This window comes from Lonchura striata, chromosome 1 (genome assembly GCF_046129695.1).
Source record: "Lonchura striata isolate bLonStr1 chromosome 1, bLonStr1.mat, whole genome shotgun sequence".
In the NCBI taxonomy this organism is placed as follows: Eukaryota; Metazoa; Chordata; class Aves; order Passeriformes; family Estrildidae; genus Lonchura; species Lonchura striata.
Window position 1 is genome coordinate 120171299 of NC_134603.1, and position 21361 is coordinate 120192659.

The 21361-nt window shown below is 36.9% G+C and overlaps 1 protein-coding gene across 1 annotated transcript; it reads left to right on the forward strand.

Annotated features, from left to right (window-relative positions):
* Positions 1 to 6402: 6402 nt before the first annotated feature.
* Positions 6403 to 20765, forward strand: EFHB (EF-hand domain family member B). Its single transcript, XM_077790945.1, has 13 exons — positions 6403 to 6468; positions 6755 to 6814; positions 7652 to 7795; positions 9130 to 9310; positions 9898 to 10008; positions 11584 to 11710; positions 12073 to 12156; positions 13879 to 13946; positions 15322 to 15476; positions 16274 to 16481; positions 16851 to 17054; positions 17546 to 17727; positions 20585 to 20765. The coding sequence occupies exons 1-13, from the start codon at positions 6403 to 6405 to the stop codon at positions 20747 to 20749; spliced, it is 1755 nt and encodes a 584-aa protein (XP_077647071.1). The 3' UTR covers positions 20750 to 20765.
* Positions 20766 to 21361: the final 596 nt, after the last annotated feature.

Genomic DNA, 21361 nt, shown 5'->3' on the forward strand with positions numbered 1-21361 from the left:
TGAGCAACCTGCTGGAGTAGGAGGTGTCCCGGCTCAAGGCAGGGGAGTTGGGACTGGAGGATCTTTAAGGTCCCTCCCACCCCAAACTATTCCGTGAGTTTCTGCCACCCCGAACTATTCCGTGAGTTTCTGCCGATGCTTCAGGGGGTGCACTGCAGCCTGAGGAGGCCACTGAGGAGCGCGGGATGGGAGCTGGGTATCACGCACACAGACAAGTCCTGGTTTAATCCTCTCAAAGAACCAGTTTCCAAAGCTATTAGTCAAATGAATTGAAAGGAGGAACTACATAGGAAAACCTGCATTGCCATCGGGAATTTACCTTTTTTGAGCAGTCTCTGATAAAGCCCAGAACAAGTCTTGACTGCTTCATAGCACAAAGCATGACCTTGTGAGAAAGCAGCATAAAGGCCACTTGGCCACAAGCTGTAAGTGGGTTGTAGTGGAAACAACAATAATGATAAGCATTTCTTCAGTATAGCAGCTTTAACAAGGTCTAAGAGTTGGCATTTTAAAGAAAGAAAGAAACAAACCAACTTGTAAGACATTTAGAAAGTGTATCAATAATGGTATTTGGTAATTGATACAATTTAATGAAGATTGTTGAGATACTCCACCACAGGAAATAATCAAATTGTTGCATTCTCAAAATATATTTTTTATTTCAACCACATATATTTAAATGAAGCAAAAATCAAGTTGGGTAAAGCCTGTGGTTTGTGTTACGCTGCTTTCCCCTTCCTTAGTATCACATATAAATACTTGAACATACTGAAGTGAATGGAATGAAAACAGATTGTTTTTTTAGTCTTCATCAGTTCTTCTTTTCCATACACTTTTCCACTGGTACCAGTTTGGTCTCAGAGTAACAATTTCCCCTTTCTCCTTTATTAAGTTGAAGTTAATCACTTAACGTAAGTGCATTGTGAAAGGCCAATATGTAACTTCAAAAAAAGTAAAATAGTCTGCATTCACCAGTGATGTAGAATGCCAGACTAGCTCCAGAGAAACATGTTTGTTTAAGTAAAGTATACAAACTTTTTTGAGCTGTGAGTTTCCTAAATGTTTGTAAGAGTTGTCCTTTAACTCATGTAATCCTGCCCTAGTACACTGCTTATTTGCCATAACCCATTGACTGGTCTCAATATGTTCAACTGGATTGCAGGATTTGCTGAGCAAACAGCAGATTCCTGATAACCAAATGTGTTTTACTACACACCTGACATGCATGCATTGGAGCACCAGGCACCAGCATCCAGTCAACCTGGCAGCCACTCACTCAACTCACTCACTCACTCGCTCACTCACTTACTCACTCACCTCATTCACCTCCCTGCAGTAAGACAGAGAACATAACAAAAGAACAAAAGCAGGAAAACTTGTGGGTTAAGATAAAGACAGTGTGATAGATGAAGGAAAGTGGAAGTTAAAAGGCAAGGAAATATCTGGCTACCTCCCATAAGCAGGACAGTGTCAGCCTGTCTCCAAGCAGCAGCCACCTTGGAAGACAATCTCCTTTGTCTACCTCCATTTTCTATTGCTGATTGCAATGCTGTGTGAGATGGAATATCCCTTTGATCAATTTGGGTCAGCTGTCCTAGCTGTATTCCACTCCCACATTTCTGGACCATCAGCAGCATTTCTTCCTGGGTGGGGCTGATGACAAAGTGGGGAAAAAGAGAAAGTCCTTACTCTGTGCAAGCACTGTTCAGCAGTAGTTGAGGTACTGCTGTGTTACCAACAGTAGTTTAGTCACAAATCCACAACACAGCACCATTCAGTCTGCTATGAAGAAAATGAACTCTGCCTCAGCCAGACACAGTACATACATGAACAGTTTTTGTGGAAAAATATCACACTGAATCTTTAGAATAACTTGAACTAAATTCAATTTAGAGATTAAACACATCATACATGACATTTTGTGTTTCACTTAATCCTATAAAATAAAGGACCATACTATTCTATATGTAAGGATCATTTTCTATGCTTCTAACATAAATAATAATTCTAATATGAATTCCATTCATAAAATTGAAATAATATTTCAGATTGTCAGATGTATCTGAAGCTCAAGGCTAAATGAAATTTTTTATGCAGGAATTCTATTCACATGATATAATTGCTGTTAGGAAGCCTGTTTTGCATGCAGGAGGTTCCTGCTGGCTAACTTAACTCTCTGACTGCAGGGCAGAGCTGTAGCATGTCTTTCTCACTTTGTGAAATGCCTAAATTGTTCTCATGTGGTTGATGCTGACAGAGTAGGACAGTAAACACCAAAGGTTCACTGTGAATGTGTGAAATATGTGAAAGAGAGGCATGAGAGAATGTGGCAGTAATCAAATGACCAAGTTCCAGCTACTGTATTTCAGGCTTGACAGGTCTCTGTGGGTTCTAGTGGTGAAGACAAGTTTCTTATCTTGTAGTCTGCACAAAAAGATGTTGAAGGAAAGCTCTGAAATCACACAGATAGCCCCTACTTGTGGTCATGTTTTCATATTTTATTTCATCATGGTTCATATATCACATTCCAAAAGTGAAACTGCTGGGTGATATTAATAAATTTATGTTGGTTATGTTTTCACCAGGTGGCTTTCCATCTATTTTAGCATTTCTCTGCAGTTTATGTGCAGAATCTCTTCATTGTGTTTGAACTTCCCCCCCTCTTTTTTTTCCCTATGACATTCTTTTTTTCAGTCTCCTATCTCTACTTGTGTACATTTTCTCTGCACTTATATTGGCTTGCGTATTGCATACAGAAAGCGTGCAGCACATAGAAAACAGTAATTTCCTATCTGTAAATGTATTGAATAAGAAACTATGAAAGCAACCAGGCAGTAACAGTGAAGTGCATTGGCATGGCTGATGTAATTCAGATGTTTCACAACATTTGGAGTGTTTTACATGAACTCCTCTGGCCTTCAGAGACCTTCAGGAACCTACAAACTTAGTGTTTTGACTCTGGTCTAGGCCAGCACCATAGTCAGAGTGAGAGCTGTGTTGCAGAACATGGGGTGCTTGCGCTTCATAAAGAAAGTAAAATGCAGGAGTTTAGACAGTTTCCATTCCTCTGTTTTAGCCTAAACAACACAAAAAAATGCATGAGCTTGTGGGAATTGGATGTCAGAAACTTGTGAAATGTCAAGTACTGTTGAGGAAAAGAAGTGCTGCTGTGGAATGGAAAATTTTGTTCAACTTTTTCCAAACAGCTTTCTCTAGAGATCCTACTTTTGACATAGGAGATGACAAATTCATGCTTAAGTAAAGAAAGTTTTAATCTTTTTTTCCCATAAAATTGAGTTCAATTGGTTTTTGTTAATGCTTCATCTTATCTTTAAAATTACAAGTCCTTCCTACTCCACAAATGTTCTTTCTGTGGCCAAAATAACTTTCAGTATAAGAAAGAATGGATATGACACTGATACCAGAATGAGAGGAATTATAGGAAGGAATGTATATTGTCAGTAGGTTTCAAATTGATTTATAGGGACCCATGTTTCTGCAAAAAAGGAAAGAAGCATAGAGGCAAAAAAAAAAAAAAAAAATAGGCTCTACTTGTTTCTGCAACAGGCACTCTTTTTACATATCCAAGTCCTATTTTTATGCCTTAACACAACCCACTCCATTGGGGCTGAGTGGATGATTTCAATTAGCAAGTGTGGCCACCTGCTGGGGAAAAAACAAGGTAAAAATAAATCAGCAATGCACAGAATGTATAAAAATGGTACCACCTTGAGCACAGGTAGAGAGCCATCTAGAAATACAACAAACACAAAAATTCCATTTCCTGAATTTTATTCTGGGATAAAAAAGTCCCAGTTTCCTGTACCCTATAATTACCATCTAATTTTTACACTACTGTACTTTGCTCTCCCTCTCCATAGATCTCCCTTCTGACAACTTTACTAGATAGAAGTTTAACCTTACAGATTAATGGATCACAAGACATAACCAATAATTTTATTTATTAAACTACCAAAAATTATTGTTTTATTTTGCAGAAATGCTCTAAACTTCAGGCAACAACAAATATAACTGAAATATGAAAAGAACTGAACACACTAAGACTTTATGAGAGCTTCTTTAGTTCCCAAGTGGACATGGATATTCCATACTAGGTGTGTGATGCAGCCACGTCTACAGCAAAAAAACACATAACTTCTTTTGAGAAAGGGCATCTGCATTGCCACAGCTAGATCACAGTTGATGTTATACATGATGCTTCTTGCCTGGAGAAGACCAAGATACATTTATATGTGCTGGAAGTTCATGGATCATGGCACTGGCAAGTACTGTTGGTGACTGGACAGCCAGAGCACATCATCAGACAGCTGTGGCTGTCTGAGCCTCTCACTTTCCATTTGTAGAAAAGGAATTTAGTTTTAATGAAGTCCTTACCAAACGAATGTTAGAGAATAAAATGATGACACATGGTAACATTTGATCAATTACAATTAAGGTCTGTATATTTATCTAAAGTTGGTTTTGCCATCGAAGGACTATGGAGAATGGAGCAGGATGTGATTAAATTGCGATATTTTGCTGGGAAGAACGGGATAGTTTGCTAAATGTCATATGCGAATAAAAGTCTTTGTAACAACTGAGGGTCTGTTAAACGTCAATGAAACTTGTTCAGTCTTACCCACACTGCTTTTCTGAAATAATCCACATCTGTTTCTAAAAGGCAAATACAGTGGGTTAGATATATGAGGTGTTGACTCATTTAAGACAAACAGTGACAGCACTCACGTGTCTGATACATGGGGTAGTGCTGACGGGCTTCTCTCACCCACCTCCAAGCTATGTGTGGGTGGGGGCTGCAGTTTTCTCTAGAGGAACAGCCCCAATATTTTAATAGCATGTGACAACATTTGTGAAAGGAGCAGTATTTTTTATTAAAGTAATTAAGATTCAAAGTTTGATCAAATCTTTGAGCATGTAAGACCTCATTTCAACTTCAAGATTCAACCCACCTGTCTTAAAGCTGGTAGATTTTCAAAGATTTAACAATAGGTCTGTTATATGTGTATATGATAATTTGTGCAAATAAAATTGTCATATATTTTATAGTTATGTACTGTTAAGATATACTCTTATAAGAAGTTTTTAAAAACACACAGGCCAGCGGCGGTGAAACCACATGGACAAAGGAGGGAGGACTCGATTCACAAGCAATTGAACATAGTCAGCCCAAAGATGGATCACCCATCAAAGTAGGCCAAGGAACGTCCGATAAAAATGCGATAAATATGCGATAAAGATCCGAAATTGAGATAGCCAGAGCCATCAGTGAGATACATCTCAATGTTGAATTCCTGGAACTCCAACTAAACACGTGCATTCCAAAAAGGAAGAAAAGGGGCTCTGCCTCGAGCAAGAAAAATCGTATAAAAATCGGCCAGACAGGAGGGTTGGTGTGGAGCATAGGAGACCCTTTGCTGCACCGGTCAAACCTGCGTCTCACCCAGCGCCGACACACGGGCTCAGCACTGACCTTTTTTTTCCATTTTGATAGTGGCATTTCTTTATTTGTTGTTATTCTCTAAATTTATATTTGGTAAATTTAATAAATTTTCTTAAATTAACAAATTGTAGCTTTCATTTATAAAAGGTCTAAGGAATGTGCGACCTCTGCGGCTGGACCTTAATTATTTTTCTAGATCATGACATGTACAAAAACAGCCCAATGCAATACTTTTCGAGGGGGGTGTGAGACGTAAGTGGGGTGGCGGGTGCTGAAGGCGGTGGTGGGAGGGTTGTGAGGGGAGAAGAGGTGGGCGCTGGGGGAGAGGGGGATGGCGGGGCGCTGTGAGGGGCAGACAGGGGCATTGAGTGTGAGGGGGATGGCGGGGCGCTGTGAGGGGCAGACAGGGGCGCTGGGTGTGAGGGGATGGCAGGGCGCTGTGAGGAGCAGGACGGGCGCTGGGTGTGAGGGGATGGCGGGGCGCTGTGAGGGGCAGACAGGGGCGCTGGGTGTGAGGGGATGGCGGGGCGCTGTGAGGGGCAGGACGGGGGCATTGAGTGTGAGGGGAATGGCGGGGCGCTGTGAGGGGCAGGACGGGCGCTGGGTGTGAGGGAATGGCGGGGCGCTGTGAGGGGCAGACAGGGGCGCTGGGTGTGAGGGGATGGCAGGGCGCTGTGAGGAGCAGGACGGGCGCTGGGTGTGAGGGGATGGCGGGGCGCTGTGAGGGGCAGGACGGGCGCTGGGTGTGAGGGGATGGCGGGGCGCTGTGAGGGGCAGGACGGGCGCTGGGTGTGAGGGGATGGCGGGGCGCTGTGAGGGGCAGGACGGGCGCTGGGTGTGAGGGGATGGCGGGGCGCTGTGAGCGCCGGCGGCACCGCGCGCCGCGCACGAGCGCTGCCAGCGCCGCCGCCGTTACCGAGCGAGCAGGGTAAGCCGTGGCCATGGCGGAGCAGCCACGGACATGTCCCGAGGAGACGCTTCCCCACGGGACCCGGGAGGTGCCGAACGTGAGCGCCTTCGCCAAAGAGGTTCCACCCATACCCCTATCAGTGCTGTCTGGGGCGGAGTCTCGCCGAAGGAAGGGGCTGGAGGAGGGACGGCGAGTGGGAGGGGAAGGCGCATCTCCCTGCCAGCCCCTTCGCTCCCAGAACGGGGGAGGCTCCTTCCCACCCCCATCAAAACGGGCACACTTGGACAATGTCCCGTGCGTAGTGTCAGATCCCAATTTGACTAGTTGTGTGTATTATTACGAGGTTAGTTATACGTTATTTATTTTTTCATTGCATTGTTTAGGCTGGAAAGTTGAGTCCCGCGGACAATACGGTTGCGAGTTGTCTCAAAGAGGCGCCCAAGGTGAGCTGGTTTTGTAGAGGCTCCTGGTTTGTTTTTTTTTCCCTCTACATCCCTTCGCTTTTGAAACTACTGTTTATTTCAATTTTTTTTTTTTAATTTTTTTTTTTTTTTTTTTTTTTTTAAATCGCATGGAATTACAGAGGCTAGCTGGCAAGACTGGAAATCACTTCTGGCAGTTCATTTTCATTCCACATGTTTTACAAAAGTTACCATGCTTGCTTTGTTGGGACTAAATATAATTGTTTTAGGCGGTTTTTCCCTCTGGTAATGCAATGAAAGTAATTATTGGGAATTATTATTGCTTTTGATGGAGGTTCTTCTTTACAAGGATGCCTGCCAGAATTGTGATTCCCATTGGCCCTTCCCTGTGGACCTGAAGAGTCAGAGACTACTGAGACACAAATAGATCCTGTAAATAGCAGGTCTCCCTTTAAACAATAATTAAAGAAACCCCAACACTGTGGTTTAAATAATTTCAAAAACTGCTTCATTGATAGTGGAATTGCTGTGAATCAGGTTAAAGGCTTCTAAAATTTATAGTTGGAACATCTAGTTTTCCTCTAGAGCATGTGAAGTAGCTGTTACCCAAATTAAAAAAAAAAAAAATTATGGGAAGTGTTGAAACTTAGCAATGCTGTTTTGATAAAATTTAATCTGGGTTACGTTGACCTTATGCTCACAGTATCAGCATCTGCAGGAGCATATGCGTGTACTATAGCCCTAAAGCATCTTCGTATTTTGTTCTTATATCTGGAATGACACAAATGTCTGCAGTACATTTTCTTTTCATTAATGTTTGTCTGGTGCAAACTTGTTTTTGCTTTGTCTTACATATAGCCTGTTACTCCCATCGCTGTACGAAAGTTTCGAAATACAACAGATCCAGCTCCTGGTGCTAAAATAATATTCTACGGCAGTGCGGGTGATCCCGACGTTGCAACTCACTTGACACATGGCATAAAGTCAACCTCCAAATTCACTGTAAGAATGTGACTCATTTACTCTTGTTTAAGACTGGACTTCTTAAGAGCATTCTTAATAAAAGCAACTGATTTCTTCATAGTCAGTGATAAAGGCAAGTGATTTATACTTCAGCATTTCACAGTTGCTGTGAATTACCTGAGTTCTGAGGTCAAATCATAGGTCTTATTTAGCATTATTGAAACTGGAAACTATTTGAAGTGCAGTGACTGTTGTCAGTGATGTAACTTTCATAGTGAATGCTGAATTATTAATTTCATTTCAAGATTTAAGTTAATGAACAGTCTTCTTCCCACAAATTTTTCTGCTTGCTTTTTTTTTTTTTTTTTTGTAGGTTGCAGAGATAAAACCAGTTGAGCTCTTAGCAAAAGAGCTGTTTTCTGTGAATGTGTTCACAGTTTGGTGTAATTATTCTGTATGCTTTCTTGCCTTTGGATTGAAACTGATCTTTTTAGCTAAAAATGATAGTTTGGATATGTCAGACTATGTTGTGTGTATTCTCTAGAAATTATCTTTGTAATCTGCAATAAACAAGTGATGAGATCATCCATAGTTTTATCACACAGTTAGTGTTCCTATCTCTAAAAATAGCAGTTGTGTTAGTAAAGTGTATTTTTATGAAGGAAGTAAGTCCTAGTGTTCCAGGATGTTAAGTAGGACATTTATTAGGCATATCTAAAATGAAAGACAGCCAGGTTTTGATGTCCTTTCTTAGAAGGTTTTTGTTGAATGGATTGATCTGTACTGGATTAACCTGTACTGTCTGTTGAAGATTTTGCATTATTAATTAAATATTATCTGTAGGAAGGGTTAGAAGCCTATTCCATTTGCTAAGCATGAGTTTGGATCAATTGTATTTGCTACTACTTTTTCAATATTTATTTATATAATATTTAATATGAATCTAATAATAAATCTTCTCTAGAATCCCCATTACTTTGATAGATAGCCTGAAAAATCAAGTCACTTCAGTTTTGGTCACATTATAATTTGACTATAGTTTCTAATATGTGCTAAGAAAAGAAAGATTGCAGTCAGAAAATGCAGAAAATGTACATATTAAAAAGTGGAAAATCTAGAATAAAAAATATCTCACTAAAAGTATTTTATTTAGCTGGAAATTTAGCATAGCATTGGTTATTAGGGTTGTAGTCTTCTCTCAAGATACAGGTTTGGTTTGCAACTCAATGGATAAAATTATGTCAGTGTAACCATGAAGATCTCATTAGAACACTTATGAGCAAACTTTTGTTTGTGTGGGTAGTTGTAGTGATGTGTGAAAGATCAAAGATTGTTGGTTTTCCTGCCTTTGGTGTTGTTTGTGATGTCCTCAGGTAGCTTCATTGGTAAGTCCAGTTGCTAAAAGTGAATTTCAAGAAAAGATGCAAGACATGAAAGAAGCAATTTACTCCAGTAATCGCGAAGCACCTTTGGGTAAATCACATGATCAATCTTTGAAGTTACCTGAGGGCTTGGATATAATTAATACTACATTTGGAGTGAAAGTCTTCAAAGGTAGGAAAGTGTGACATTTAAATATATTTCCTGTAAATACAAGATAATCTGCAATTTAGTATCTAGCACATGCTCTATGATTTCAACAACTCCATTTTAAGAGAAGAGTTATATGATAGCTACTGAAAGGCCTAAACATTTTTCAGTTACAATGAAGATACAAGCAACTGAGAACATATGGTAACTACCAGGGCGTTTGGCTCTCTTCCTGATCTGTCTTTATAGATTTCCTGGGAGAACTGTAGGGTAGCTGTCAACTTACCTTCCTTTTCCCAACAACTCTTATAGAAGAAACTTCCTTGACATGTGTACCTTTCCTCCATAGATTGGAGGAAATCACATCTGTGTTACCCATGTAGCTTTCTTGAAAAAGTTCTGTTCTTCTGGAGTTCTGTGATTCTCTCCCTAATCCCATGTCATTATGTTATTAGATGAATATAGACTGACTAGCAATGTGGTAAGAAGTATTGTCCTTCCACAGTATTAGCAACTTCTCTAACAAGGTATTGTTTACAATTAAGAATGAATGAAACAAGATATCCACCTCCCTTAGCTCCCCCAACCATACATTCTTTATTTGTTTCCAGATTTAACAGCTGGAGAGCTTGTAAATCCACCAAAAACCTTTGAGGAAGTGGATACAGAAGCAAGAGAAGGACATGATTTGTACGTTCTGTCACATGAGGATTATTACGTGGGTAAGTTAAAAGACTGATAAGAAACCACATAAGAAGGTCTTTTATGTGTGTTCAGTGCCTACTGTATGCTATTTTTTGAGGTGTAAACTACTAATTTTAACCACTGTATTAATACAATATAAATTATTTTTTAAAATTATGTGAAAAAAAGCAACTGAGAGAGCATGATCTCCATTTCCAGAACTGTCAATCACTTCAGGATGGGCATTTAAAACAGTATAAGAACTTCATGGAGGAATTGGAAGCCTGATTTCTTTTGAGTGCTGTTTGAAAAGCAAAATATTTCTGTGAAACAAGAAACTCACAGATGCCCTGGTTGCTTACTGAGTTTGATATTGTCTTGCTACTGAAAGCAAGTTCAGATTTGAAGTCACAGACTGTGAGCTCAGCCCATTCCAGTACTTTTTCTTCTAGTTCCTCTCTTTCATCAGGATCCAAACAGAATTGTAGAGCAGACAGACTTTCTGATGAGGAGCTTAGCATTAAGATCTGATTGTGAAGAATGTCAGGCTGCTGGGTGGCTCTCTGGAATGAAGGTTCCTCAGCCTACAGAATCCTCCTCGTGAGTCTGTGGGCTTCTGCATTGCTTCAGCCCCTGGGGGCTGTACCTGTGTGATGTGGTCTGCTTAGAGATGGTTACCCTTTATTTCATAGGCCTGCACAGGAGCAGAGTGACAAATAGTACTCTAAAATGCATACAGTTCTATTTTTCCCAGTTCTGTGACTTTCACATAGGCTGAAAATGGAAATTTTATGTGGAGACTATTACATAGATGTGAAATTATGGTACTTTGTTGTTTCACTGAGAAATAATTCTATAAATAGTATTGGTATAAATTGGCGAAATCTGTAACCTTATTTCCTCCCTTCCCTGCCTTTCTTGGGTGTTTTAGTGGAATTATTCATTATCTGTTTCTGTCTTGTAACATCCATCCAGCATGGAGAGGCTAAGTCAGAAGCAGACTGACAGGAAAAAAGTCAACTATGTGCCCCAGCAATAGTGTAAAAAATTCCATGCTGCCATACCCCCATATGGAGCCCTTATTAGAAAACATGCAGTGAATAATATTTTTGAAAGTTCTAATTATCATTCTTTTTAAAAGGTGATTGAAAAGACATTGAAGAAATAGAATGACTGCTTTTTCTGTGACAAAAAGACATAGCAAGAGTATATCTGAAAATGCAGCATGTCAAAAACATTTTTTGCATTTTTGAAAACAATAAATCAAATGATACAAGTTTCTGCTCAAGTGTAGATTTTATAAAGCAATGTTTTGCATGACCTTCAGCACTTAGGCTACGTGGTTTCTTTTAATCTCTTGGGCTTGTCTTTAATCAGACATAAAAAAACAACTGACACAGTTTTTGCTTTTTATTTTACCTTTTATCTTCAGTTTGGACAATGAGATTGTTCCTAACTACTCAATAATCAGGGAGAATGCAAATTTTTTATCTTTATTTGAACAGGTTTTTTAGTTATTTGCCTTTGTTTCTTCATTGTTTTGTCTTAAGAATGAAGATACTGGGTACATTTTTCTTCCTTAGGTGTTTTTGAAATGCCTGCTTTTCCTGCAGGGGAATCAGTCAATAGGAAGTATAACTCACACTTTGACAAGTCTTCTGTTTATGGAATGGAAACCCCTCACTATGAAGATGGGCGAAATACAGCCAAGACCTTAAATTGGGTCTTGGACCTGGATTCGTAAGTTACAATGCGTTAACTAGTTAATTAATGGGATGACTTATCAGGAAGAGTAGGTCTTTGTATTTGAAGAAAATTGTATCTCTCACAATTCTATCCTTAGCTGTATTGAACTGAATAGAAAATGCAAGATGTGGTTTTCAGGACAGTTTATCCAAATAACTTTTACCATATAACAGGACTTGGCATGTCTTAAGCATTGTATAAAGCCCTTTGATTTTAAGTAGCAAGATATTTTAATTACTAAGTTGAGAGAAGTTGCTGTTTTCTTTTAATATATAATAATATTTTAAAATATTATTGAAAAAATATTGAATATTTTTTCAATAAATATGTGCAGGAGTTATTTTTATAATTTTTAGGAAGAGAGCACCACACCTTGTGTCAATACAAAGTGATGATTTCAAGAAAAAAAACCAGCCTCTGGTTGGAAAAGCTCTTGATCCGTAAGTAAGCAAAGATACCTTCTGTTACAAATAGATCAAGGACAAAATTCACTCACTTTTGCCATTTCTCTAATATCTTTTTATGTCTTAGATAAAAAATATAACTATGTGCTTAATGCTTCCAGTGCAGCGCTCATTTAACAGAAAAGGACCTTTTACCTGACCTAATTATGCTGCTAAGTGCACAAGTTACTAGTAAGGGCTGTACTGTGTCCATGCAGTGAAGTTAGATCTTACTGTTTAAGTGGCCAAGCAGTCTTTAAGACATTTTTCCCCCTGTATTTTGCAATTAGGAAGGCTTGAAAGGACTGATGCATCTCACCTAATGTTTTGGGACTTGACCATTTTGCTTACTCTCGCACTATTTTTGATCTTCTTCGTTGCATCATCCGTAATCTCACCATATTACTTCCTTGGAAAAGGACATGGAACTAAATTGTATTACCTAGCAGCATTTACTGATCTCTGTTGAATCATTAGAATGACTGACATTTATGAAGCAATCTGGGACAGTTTTGTAATTTTACAGAACAGCGTTTAAGAAGCACCACCGAAGTCATAAGGTACAGTGAGGTTAGGATCCAGGTGTGCTGCAGGTCTAGGGCTCCTGAATGTATCCAAAGACTGTCTTTGCAGATGCTGTAGATTTCTGCAAAAATATATCTGAAGGCTCACTAACATTGTGTTAGCAAAAGGTAATTTTAAACTCAAGATCCCAGGCTTAAGTTGATCTGGGGAAGTGTTCTCATAAATGCATGTGAGCACAAATATGAATCAGTTTCTTCTCTCCCTGTCACTGTGTCCCAGTTTACTGTGAGACAGACATGGAGCATGGGCAACACAAAGCAGGGTGATCAGTTAGGGATGGGTTACAGCACAGGCTGAAACCCAGTAGTAAGATTACAAGACAGATACAGGCTAACTTAATCTTATTTAGTGAATTTTATGTCATCCACATCCTATGTGTGACATGAAAATGATAAGAGAAAAATATACATAGTAGTTTTAGATTGTGGTATTTCCATTTCTGTGTGTGGGTTTTTGTTTGTTTTGTGTTTTAGAACAAAACACTGATTATATTTTAAATTCTGATGGGGATTTTTGATTGAGATAAGTGGTTTAATTATTTAATTACTCAAAATAAAATGAGCATTGTATCTTTTTAAAATTAAAAAAGGAAACAGTTCTTTAATGTCAAAAGCAGAATCATCAATTTTTGGAAAACAGAACTGAGTAAAGTTTTCCACATGAATATGGGCTTGGTTGCTGGTTTTGGTAGATGCAAAATTATGTGTGGAAAAGCGGAGATGTGATTCAATTTTTCACTTTAGCCAAAAGTAGCTTATTTCAGATATTTCAGTTGAAGATTTTATCTAAATATTCCTATTATTTGACTACAAGTACTTTTCATAATGTTCCTATAATTTGCTTTGGAAAAATGGCATAGAATATTTTTATTTTTAATGAACATAAATGTTCAAAAAGTTAATGTCTACATTTGGCTGTGTTATGTTACAAACAGTGAATGTTCTAGTCAGCTTTGTAAAGGGTTGCTTTTCTGGAATGGTAACGTTGAAACAAACTCCTGATAAACAAATTTCAGGTAAGCTATGAGTATCATCTCTATTATTAATCACTTTTTTTTAAATAGTAGCTGAGATTTTATTTTGGCTATTAATAAACTATTTGACAATTAACAAAAAAAAATGTCTTTATTGACAGTATAGCAGAAACTATGAATGTTCCCCAAGACCATACATTTGGATTGGTCACCCCTCCAGATGAATATGGTAAGTTAGAGAGCAGAATAAAATCTTACCTTGCTAATGAAACTCTGCTGAAATAATAGTTATTGGTTGTATATACAATTTTTCTAAAATTTTAAGAGGCAAAGTACAATAATTTGTTGACAGTACATTTTTGAAATGTAAATTCGAGTGGATTTGAAGTTTCTAGTGAGAAAAAAGTAAATGTCGAAAATAAAGAAGATTTAGGTTTGGGATTATCATTCTGGTTCTTTTTTCTTTTTTAAAGCCTTTGTATCTGAATGTAACAAAATGGGAGATGGCAGAAAACCCTTATTGGCATCAAAGTGACAAACTAAAATGTCTATTTAAATCAATAATGTATATTCTCTCAATGATTTCTCAAGCACTTCTCTAAAAAGAGTAAAAATCACAAGCAATAAATAGGAATAATAAGTTTTTGAAAGTTGCAAGGAGACAGAAAGCAGAGTAAGAAAAAAAAAACTCTTAATATTCATTATGACAAAACTCTGAAAGCTAGTCAACTCAAATAGTGGATTGATGATGTTTTAACATTGTGTTTAATAATTAGGGAATACAGACAATAATTGGGAAGCAACAAAATGAAGTGGATGAAAGTAATACAGTTAATCTGGGCCAGAGAAAGTCTGTTAAAGAGTGCATAATCTTTTACATGTTTTACTATGTAGTGTAATAAAGAAGAGCAGAAGGAACTGAACAAAAGGGTACACAACAAGTAGGAAATAATGCTTGTATGCTGCTGTTAGAGGGGGATTAGGTGAGCTACTCATGTTACTGTACTCTCGATGAACTTGCACTTCAGAAAGTGACACTGACACCTTGGGAATTTGGATGAAGATTGTAGTTCAGTGTGCTTGTGTTTAAAAATACTGATAAAGTTAGGATACATGGAAAATGGGAACAGTAACATAAAAATAGTGCATTGTCTTTCTAGAAACCAGTGATGTATAATTATCCAAAATACTAAATTTGCTGTCATAAGTGTATGGATCGTGACAGACTGGAAGTGGTACATCAATAATATATGTTATTTTTTTCTCAATTATCTGGACATTGAGTAAAAACTACTGCTTTTAGAAGCTTTTGGAAGCAGTGGATAGATTTGTGATAGATTTTGGATACATTATGATGTTCCAAAATTTTTGATATTAACTGTGTGTGAGTAGAGGAAATATTATATGGACCATTTGATCTTGCAATGAAATGGTTGTATCAACTGTTCATCAGTGCTGAACAGATGCTGAACAGAAAATCAGCATCTTGAAACTGAAATTCTCCTTTTCTTAAGAAATGCAAGCTTTTTTTTTTTTTTTTTTTTTTTTGTAAATTTCTTATTACTGTATTCCGTAGCTAATTGAGGAATTGTTCATTTTTATAGACGTTCATGATCTTCTTCATGTGCGGGTTCCGTGTGAGTTCCTCCGTGGGAAGGACAGAGAAAGAGTTATCTTGATTGCAGTTCGGGAAAGTCTGAAGAAAGCTGACTATAGGAATTTTGATGTGTTACTGGAAGCATTGAAACATTTTGATAAGGTTAGTGCTCTGAAAAGTTATAAATGTAAAGGAATTTGTGACATTAGCGCTCCTGTGCTGTAGAGATATAGTCATGAAGAAACACAAGCATAACAAGGTAAATATGGATGAAGACTGTAACTGTGAAGATAACTTCATAGGTATTGAATGTCTCATCTACTGTGATATGCTATGGAATTAGAGACAATAGTATTTGGAGCTTTTTGTAATATTATTTGGAATATCCAGGTTAGAGACAGCAAAGGACACGCAAGCAGGAGTAATCTTAACAATTTTTGGACTTCAAAATTTGGCATCCCTTTGTAAAGAGAAAAGAGTGGAAGGGGTTATGTTCATATTTTCTTCCAAGCTGTACTTTTTGACTGAGTTGCCAAGCCTCAGAATTTCAGATATTTTCTTTTTTCTCTCTAGAAAAAAATTTGTAATTGACATTTCATATGTAACATTAATTGTAATGTATACAGAATGCTTGATGTCTTACTTTTAAAGATATCTTGGCTTTTTCTCAACATTTATGATTAGATTGTTATCTTGTCACAATAGCCTATCACACCTTTACTCTCAAATCAATGTAAGCTGAAATTTACTTTTTGACAGTTTTCAGATTTCTAATTTCTAAAATACTTAGGGTTTATTTTTGTATTCAGCAATATTACTCTCATTGAAATAGTGTGTCTGGTGCTATATATATATATATATATGTATAAATGTGTATGTGTTTCTTTTGGTGAAGTTACTTTATGATGGCTTTTAGGGAATCACAGAATATAGCACCTGTTTTGTTTTCTTTGTAATAGAATGGTGATGGAACCATACACAAGGACAACCTACGAAAGATCTTTTTTCAGCTGAACATGAATCTAGATGATGAGCTCCTGGAATCCTTATTTGACTGCTGTGATTTGGATAAGGATGGTCTGATTAATTACTGGGACTTTGCAAACTTTCTGAACTGGAAAGATAAAATGGGTGTTAAAGAGTTTGAAGAAAAAATAATTACAAAAGGTAGATGCCTTAATACTCGGAAAATATAAGGATGATCTTGTTCTTAGGATAGCTGTTGAAAGGACACTGATGTTATAAACTAGGTGGTCCTTTAGAAGGGTAGGATTTAGAGAGTGATTTAACTACCAGCAGAGTCTCAGGTACAGATATGTTTCAGAATCCTGGAGTTCTGCGTTGCACACTGAGATTAACTCTGGGAAGTTTCCTTAATAATACAGATCAACAGAAAGTAAAACATCTCCTAGAAGCGTTATCAGAAATGTAGATGAATTATGTTACCTCATTTACAGTTATTCCAGCAGTTTTTTGCCTCTTAGTCTATAATAAGTTGATAATATATCTTGGCTGTCCCATAACTTTTGTATATAGGGAAAAAATTAGATGCCTATCTTCCCAAAGACACAAAGAAAGAGGACAAACCACTGCCGGAACAGGAAGATCTTGAGTTAAAAGAACCAGAAACCTCAGAAAAGATGTCAAAACCACTTACAAGATCAACAGACCGTGTATATACAAACTATCAAACATCATCTTCTCAGTATAATGCTGTAGTAGGTGGTATCCCAACGTCCTGTAAGTACAGCGGACTGTGCTGGTCACTTCTGAGCATTATTTAAGACAAAATCAGGAACAAAGTTAAAAAGTATTGCTATAGGTTCTACTAATGTAAAATAGCAAATTAATTTTCCAAGCTAAGTTTTTTTTAGATTAGGACTTGGAAGTTGGAAGGGATGGTCTATTCAAAACACTGAAATTAATCTAGATGTCTTTGAGAAATTATGCTAGTAATTTTGGGAGAGCTGTATCTCCTTGCAATCACCTAAAATACTTTAATCTGGGAATACTAAGTAAGTAAGTACTTTACTGCAAGAGTCCTTGTTTTCACATTTCATGATGTAGCTGAAACCAGGATTTCTATAAATGTGAAAAAAGATATGAGGAAGAAAATTATATAATTTGTAATTGAACCTATGTCAAGCATCCCATTTCTTCTTATTTCACGCAAAATGTTTTATCCTCCCTGGCACTATTTATCCGTGCTGCTTGTTGATTGATTTTCACAGGTTATCCATTGTGTGGTGTTCCAAGTATTCGTTCCGATATTCCTGCTCCTCGAGTTTGCCGCCTCAGTGACACAACTAATTATGGTGACCAGGGCAATAGTTTTTCAGTAATGTTCCCTTCTGTCTTCAGTCAAAAGGGAGTGTATGAAAAAGATCTTTTAAAAAAGCGACCAAAGGCAGAGGTATAGTGAATTTCTTCAGAATATTCTTCCAAGATAATGATTCTGCTAGCCATATGGGAGTGGGAAGTCATCAAGTAAACAGGTTGTAAAATTCATAGTGCAACATTACCATCTTGTTTTACATCCATTCAGCTATCTGAAAAATATGTACTCTTCTCATTTTGAATTACTCATAAAGCTGGTAGATATTAATTTTATTGAGATCCAACCTATTTAAATTTATGAGCAAGGTCTAAAGCAACATGGTTTAATAGTAAAGTTAGCCCTGCTTTGATTATGTCATTGGATGAATGATCTCCAGAGATCTCTTCCAACCTAAGTTGTTCTATGATTCCATGAAATATCTTAAAAAGTCCCACAAGAAGATTTTTACAGGTGTATAAAAATAATTTCTATCACATAGGGGTGTTTAGTGGAAGATTTTACCAAAAGCGTCTCTCCTCAGAGAAACTTGACAGGTTTTGCTAATGACAAATTCAACAAACCACTTGAAAGTATTTTTCAAGTGCTCTGCTGAGTCACAGTTGTAGCCTCAGATCTGCAAAGGATCTGTACAGTGATGGAAGACATTGGGAGTCACACAGCAATGCTGTAGCATCTCATAATTCTGAAGACAAAAATAGGGCATGAGATTCTAGGGATTTACTTGGGGACTCCGTGGTTTTTCTGATATATCCTCAGCCTCCTACCACTCTGTTTTCTCACAGACCAGAGTTTCTCTCACATAAATACTAAAACAACTTTACTGTTTCTTCAGTACTGTTTACCACTTTGTTTTTACATTTGTATACAATTTATAGGGAAAAATATGAAGAGAGAACTTAATTACATGAAATACAATTTATTTGACAATTGTAATGAAATGTGAAATTCCAGTCTAAAATGGGAAAAGAAGACATGGCAACCTCTTCCTCTCTGCTACTCATTATATTAAATATTCAGCATTCACCTTTGAAAGTTGATGTAGAACTTGAATGTATATTTTATATAAAATAGTGTTGTTGGTTGGTGACTGGGGGCAGAAGGTGTGGTGCCATGCTCATCAAACACCTTGTCAGAATGTTGTGTACATGAGCATTTACCACTCTATAATCTAGATCATGTAAGAAAGCATGAAATGTGTGTTTCCAGCAAATAACTAACAGTAAATGGAATTCATACTTCATTGGGAAGCCAATTACATCTGCCAGTTATATCTGTCAGGCACTAGATAGAGCTGTTCTTTGAAGTTATAACATGTCCTGAGATGTCATATTGTATTGTAGACTATACCAGCTATATAGAATTCAGTGCAGAACCACCTCTGAGTCTGTTGAAACACCCTAAATTCATGAAATGGGCTATTTGGGCATTTTATGATTATTGTTTTGATATGTATAATGAATGTTTCCAAAAAAGTAATTGTTAATGAAATTATTCTATGATTATATTATATTATTATTAGATGAGAGCTCAGAGTAATTTAATACTATTTTTGTGCAGTGTGGTAGAAATAAATGCAAATTCTGACTATGAAATTGTTTCATGAGGTGACTCATCTTGTTACAAAAGAGCAAAATAATTATTGGACTTGCTGTTTTGTTCACTGAAATTCTCTCTAGTCTGTTGAAGAGAATAAAAGTTATGTAGTTGATGAATAGTGTGTAATTTGTATGCAGCATGTTGATCATAGGTGAGATTGAGTTTTATCCTGTCTGCACACAATAGTCCATGGTTTGGTCAGTGATGATTTTGCAGCAGTTGATGAGTCAGGATAGAGCTTTCTCTTAACATGGTGAAGCCAAATTAAGAGAGAGTGTAGTCCTTTATTCTACCTGCATTGATGTCCTGTGAAGGAACATTGCTTTTAGTTGAATTTCTATATTTCACTAGCTTGTTGAGGACACTGGATCAGATCTGGTTTGTTTTATTCATGGGTAGTGTGATTGATTAACTGAAAGAACACCTATGCTTAAAGAAACAAAATTCAGTCTTTTTTTTCCTCCTGCAATTTCAGCTTGCACAAACTCTCATATATTTATTGGCTAAGATAAAGCTGAAGATTTGCTGTACTGGGGATCAAGCCTATATTTATTCAAGACAGTATAACAAGGTTGATTTAACTGTGTTAAAGGTCTTAATTTATCAAAGCATGCATAAAGTCTCCATAGCATAAATATAACAAACATGTACACGCATATAATACAATTGAAGAAGCCAAATGTTTGCTGATACTAACAGAAGCACAGGGTGCATCAATATTCTTCTGAAGTTACCTTTCTCTAGTGAGTCAACAGGTCAGTGTAATGAGGCATACAACAGGAAGCACCCAAGTGAGAAAATACGGAAAAAATCCCTTCTGCTGAATTATTTTGGTGTAAAATTATAGCAAGGCTCAAAGCTGATGTAAACCATTTCATTTTTAGTCACTTCACCCACTTATCTATACCAGCTGATGACCTTTGTATAGTACTCTTACTGTGAAATGCAGATAATAGTATAATATGATTTGTGTTTGTAACTGCAGACAGCAAAAATAGAGTGGATAAACAGAACTTTACTTAGGGCTTTTGAAAAACATTTACTTTTCCCTGAGTCTTCTGTATTTGATTTTTTTCCTAGTGTTGAAGTAGTGCGTCAACATTACTGTATTACAGACAATTTTATACAGCTTTCATTGCAATAAGATTCAGATTTACTTAAATATGAACTTAGTTTGTTAAGGATGCAGGATGTGGTATGTAGTTTCAGTTTAAGAGTGGGAAAATATTCTTTGGAAAATAGAGATTGCTAAATGTGTCAAAGCCAGACACTGTAGAGTTTAACAAAATGCTGACTAGAATTACATGAATTGCATTATTTTGTATTATTTTTGTAGATTAAACAAGTTCTGCACAATATGGGCCTGAATGCTGCAGATGAAAGGTTTGAAGAAGTATGGAAGCAAGTGTGTACAAAACATGAGATAAAAGAGCTTTGTGATTGTGAAGAAAATATGTGGAATATACTGAATAAGATACATGAATCAGGCATAAAATTCTAGTCTCTGATTCCAGTCTCTGGACACTGCTTTTATTTAAAATCAGTCATAATTCTGGTGCTGAATAAATAACAAACAATAAATATTTATATGTGTATTGTCTTTCTGCACATATATATGAATCATTGCATTTTATAGGAACTGGTCCATGATTGTAAATGTAATACAAATATTTACAAATATGTTATATTCCATTTTGCATTTTCTTGAATTTATTTTTTTCTCTTATAAATGGAAAGACACTTTTGAAAATGCTAAAGATAAATGTTTAATATATTCAAGGCCTCTCAAATATTATTATAATATCATGGCATTTTCCCCTTTTTTCTTATGTTCCATAATTCTTGTTAACAGAGATCCTGTTGTGGCAAAGTATTTGAGATGTTTGATCCTTCATGTTATCAAAGTGCTTTACAGTAAAATAGTAAGGAAGATACATAGCAATAGATGTGAAATAGACTCCATAAAAACCTATAGGTTAAGAAGTGCCAGAAATGAGTGTCCAGTTTATGGCAGAGGGCTCCTATTCTTTATGCAAGCTTATGACTATTACTTAATAGTATTCATCTTTCACAATGAAGAAAAAAGAATGGATATTAAGAGGTGTTTATGTAA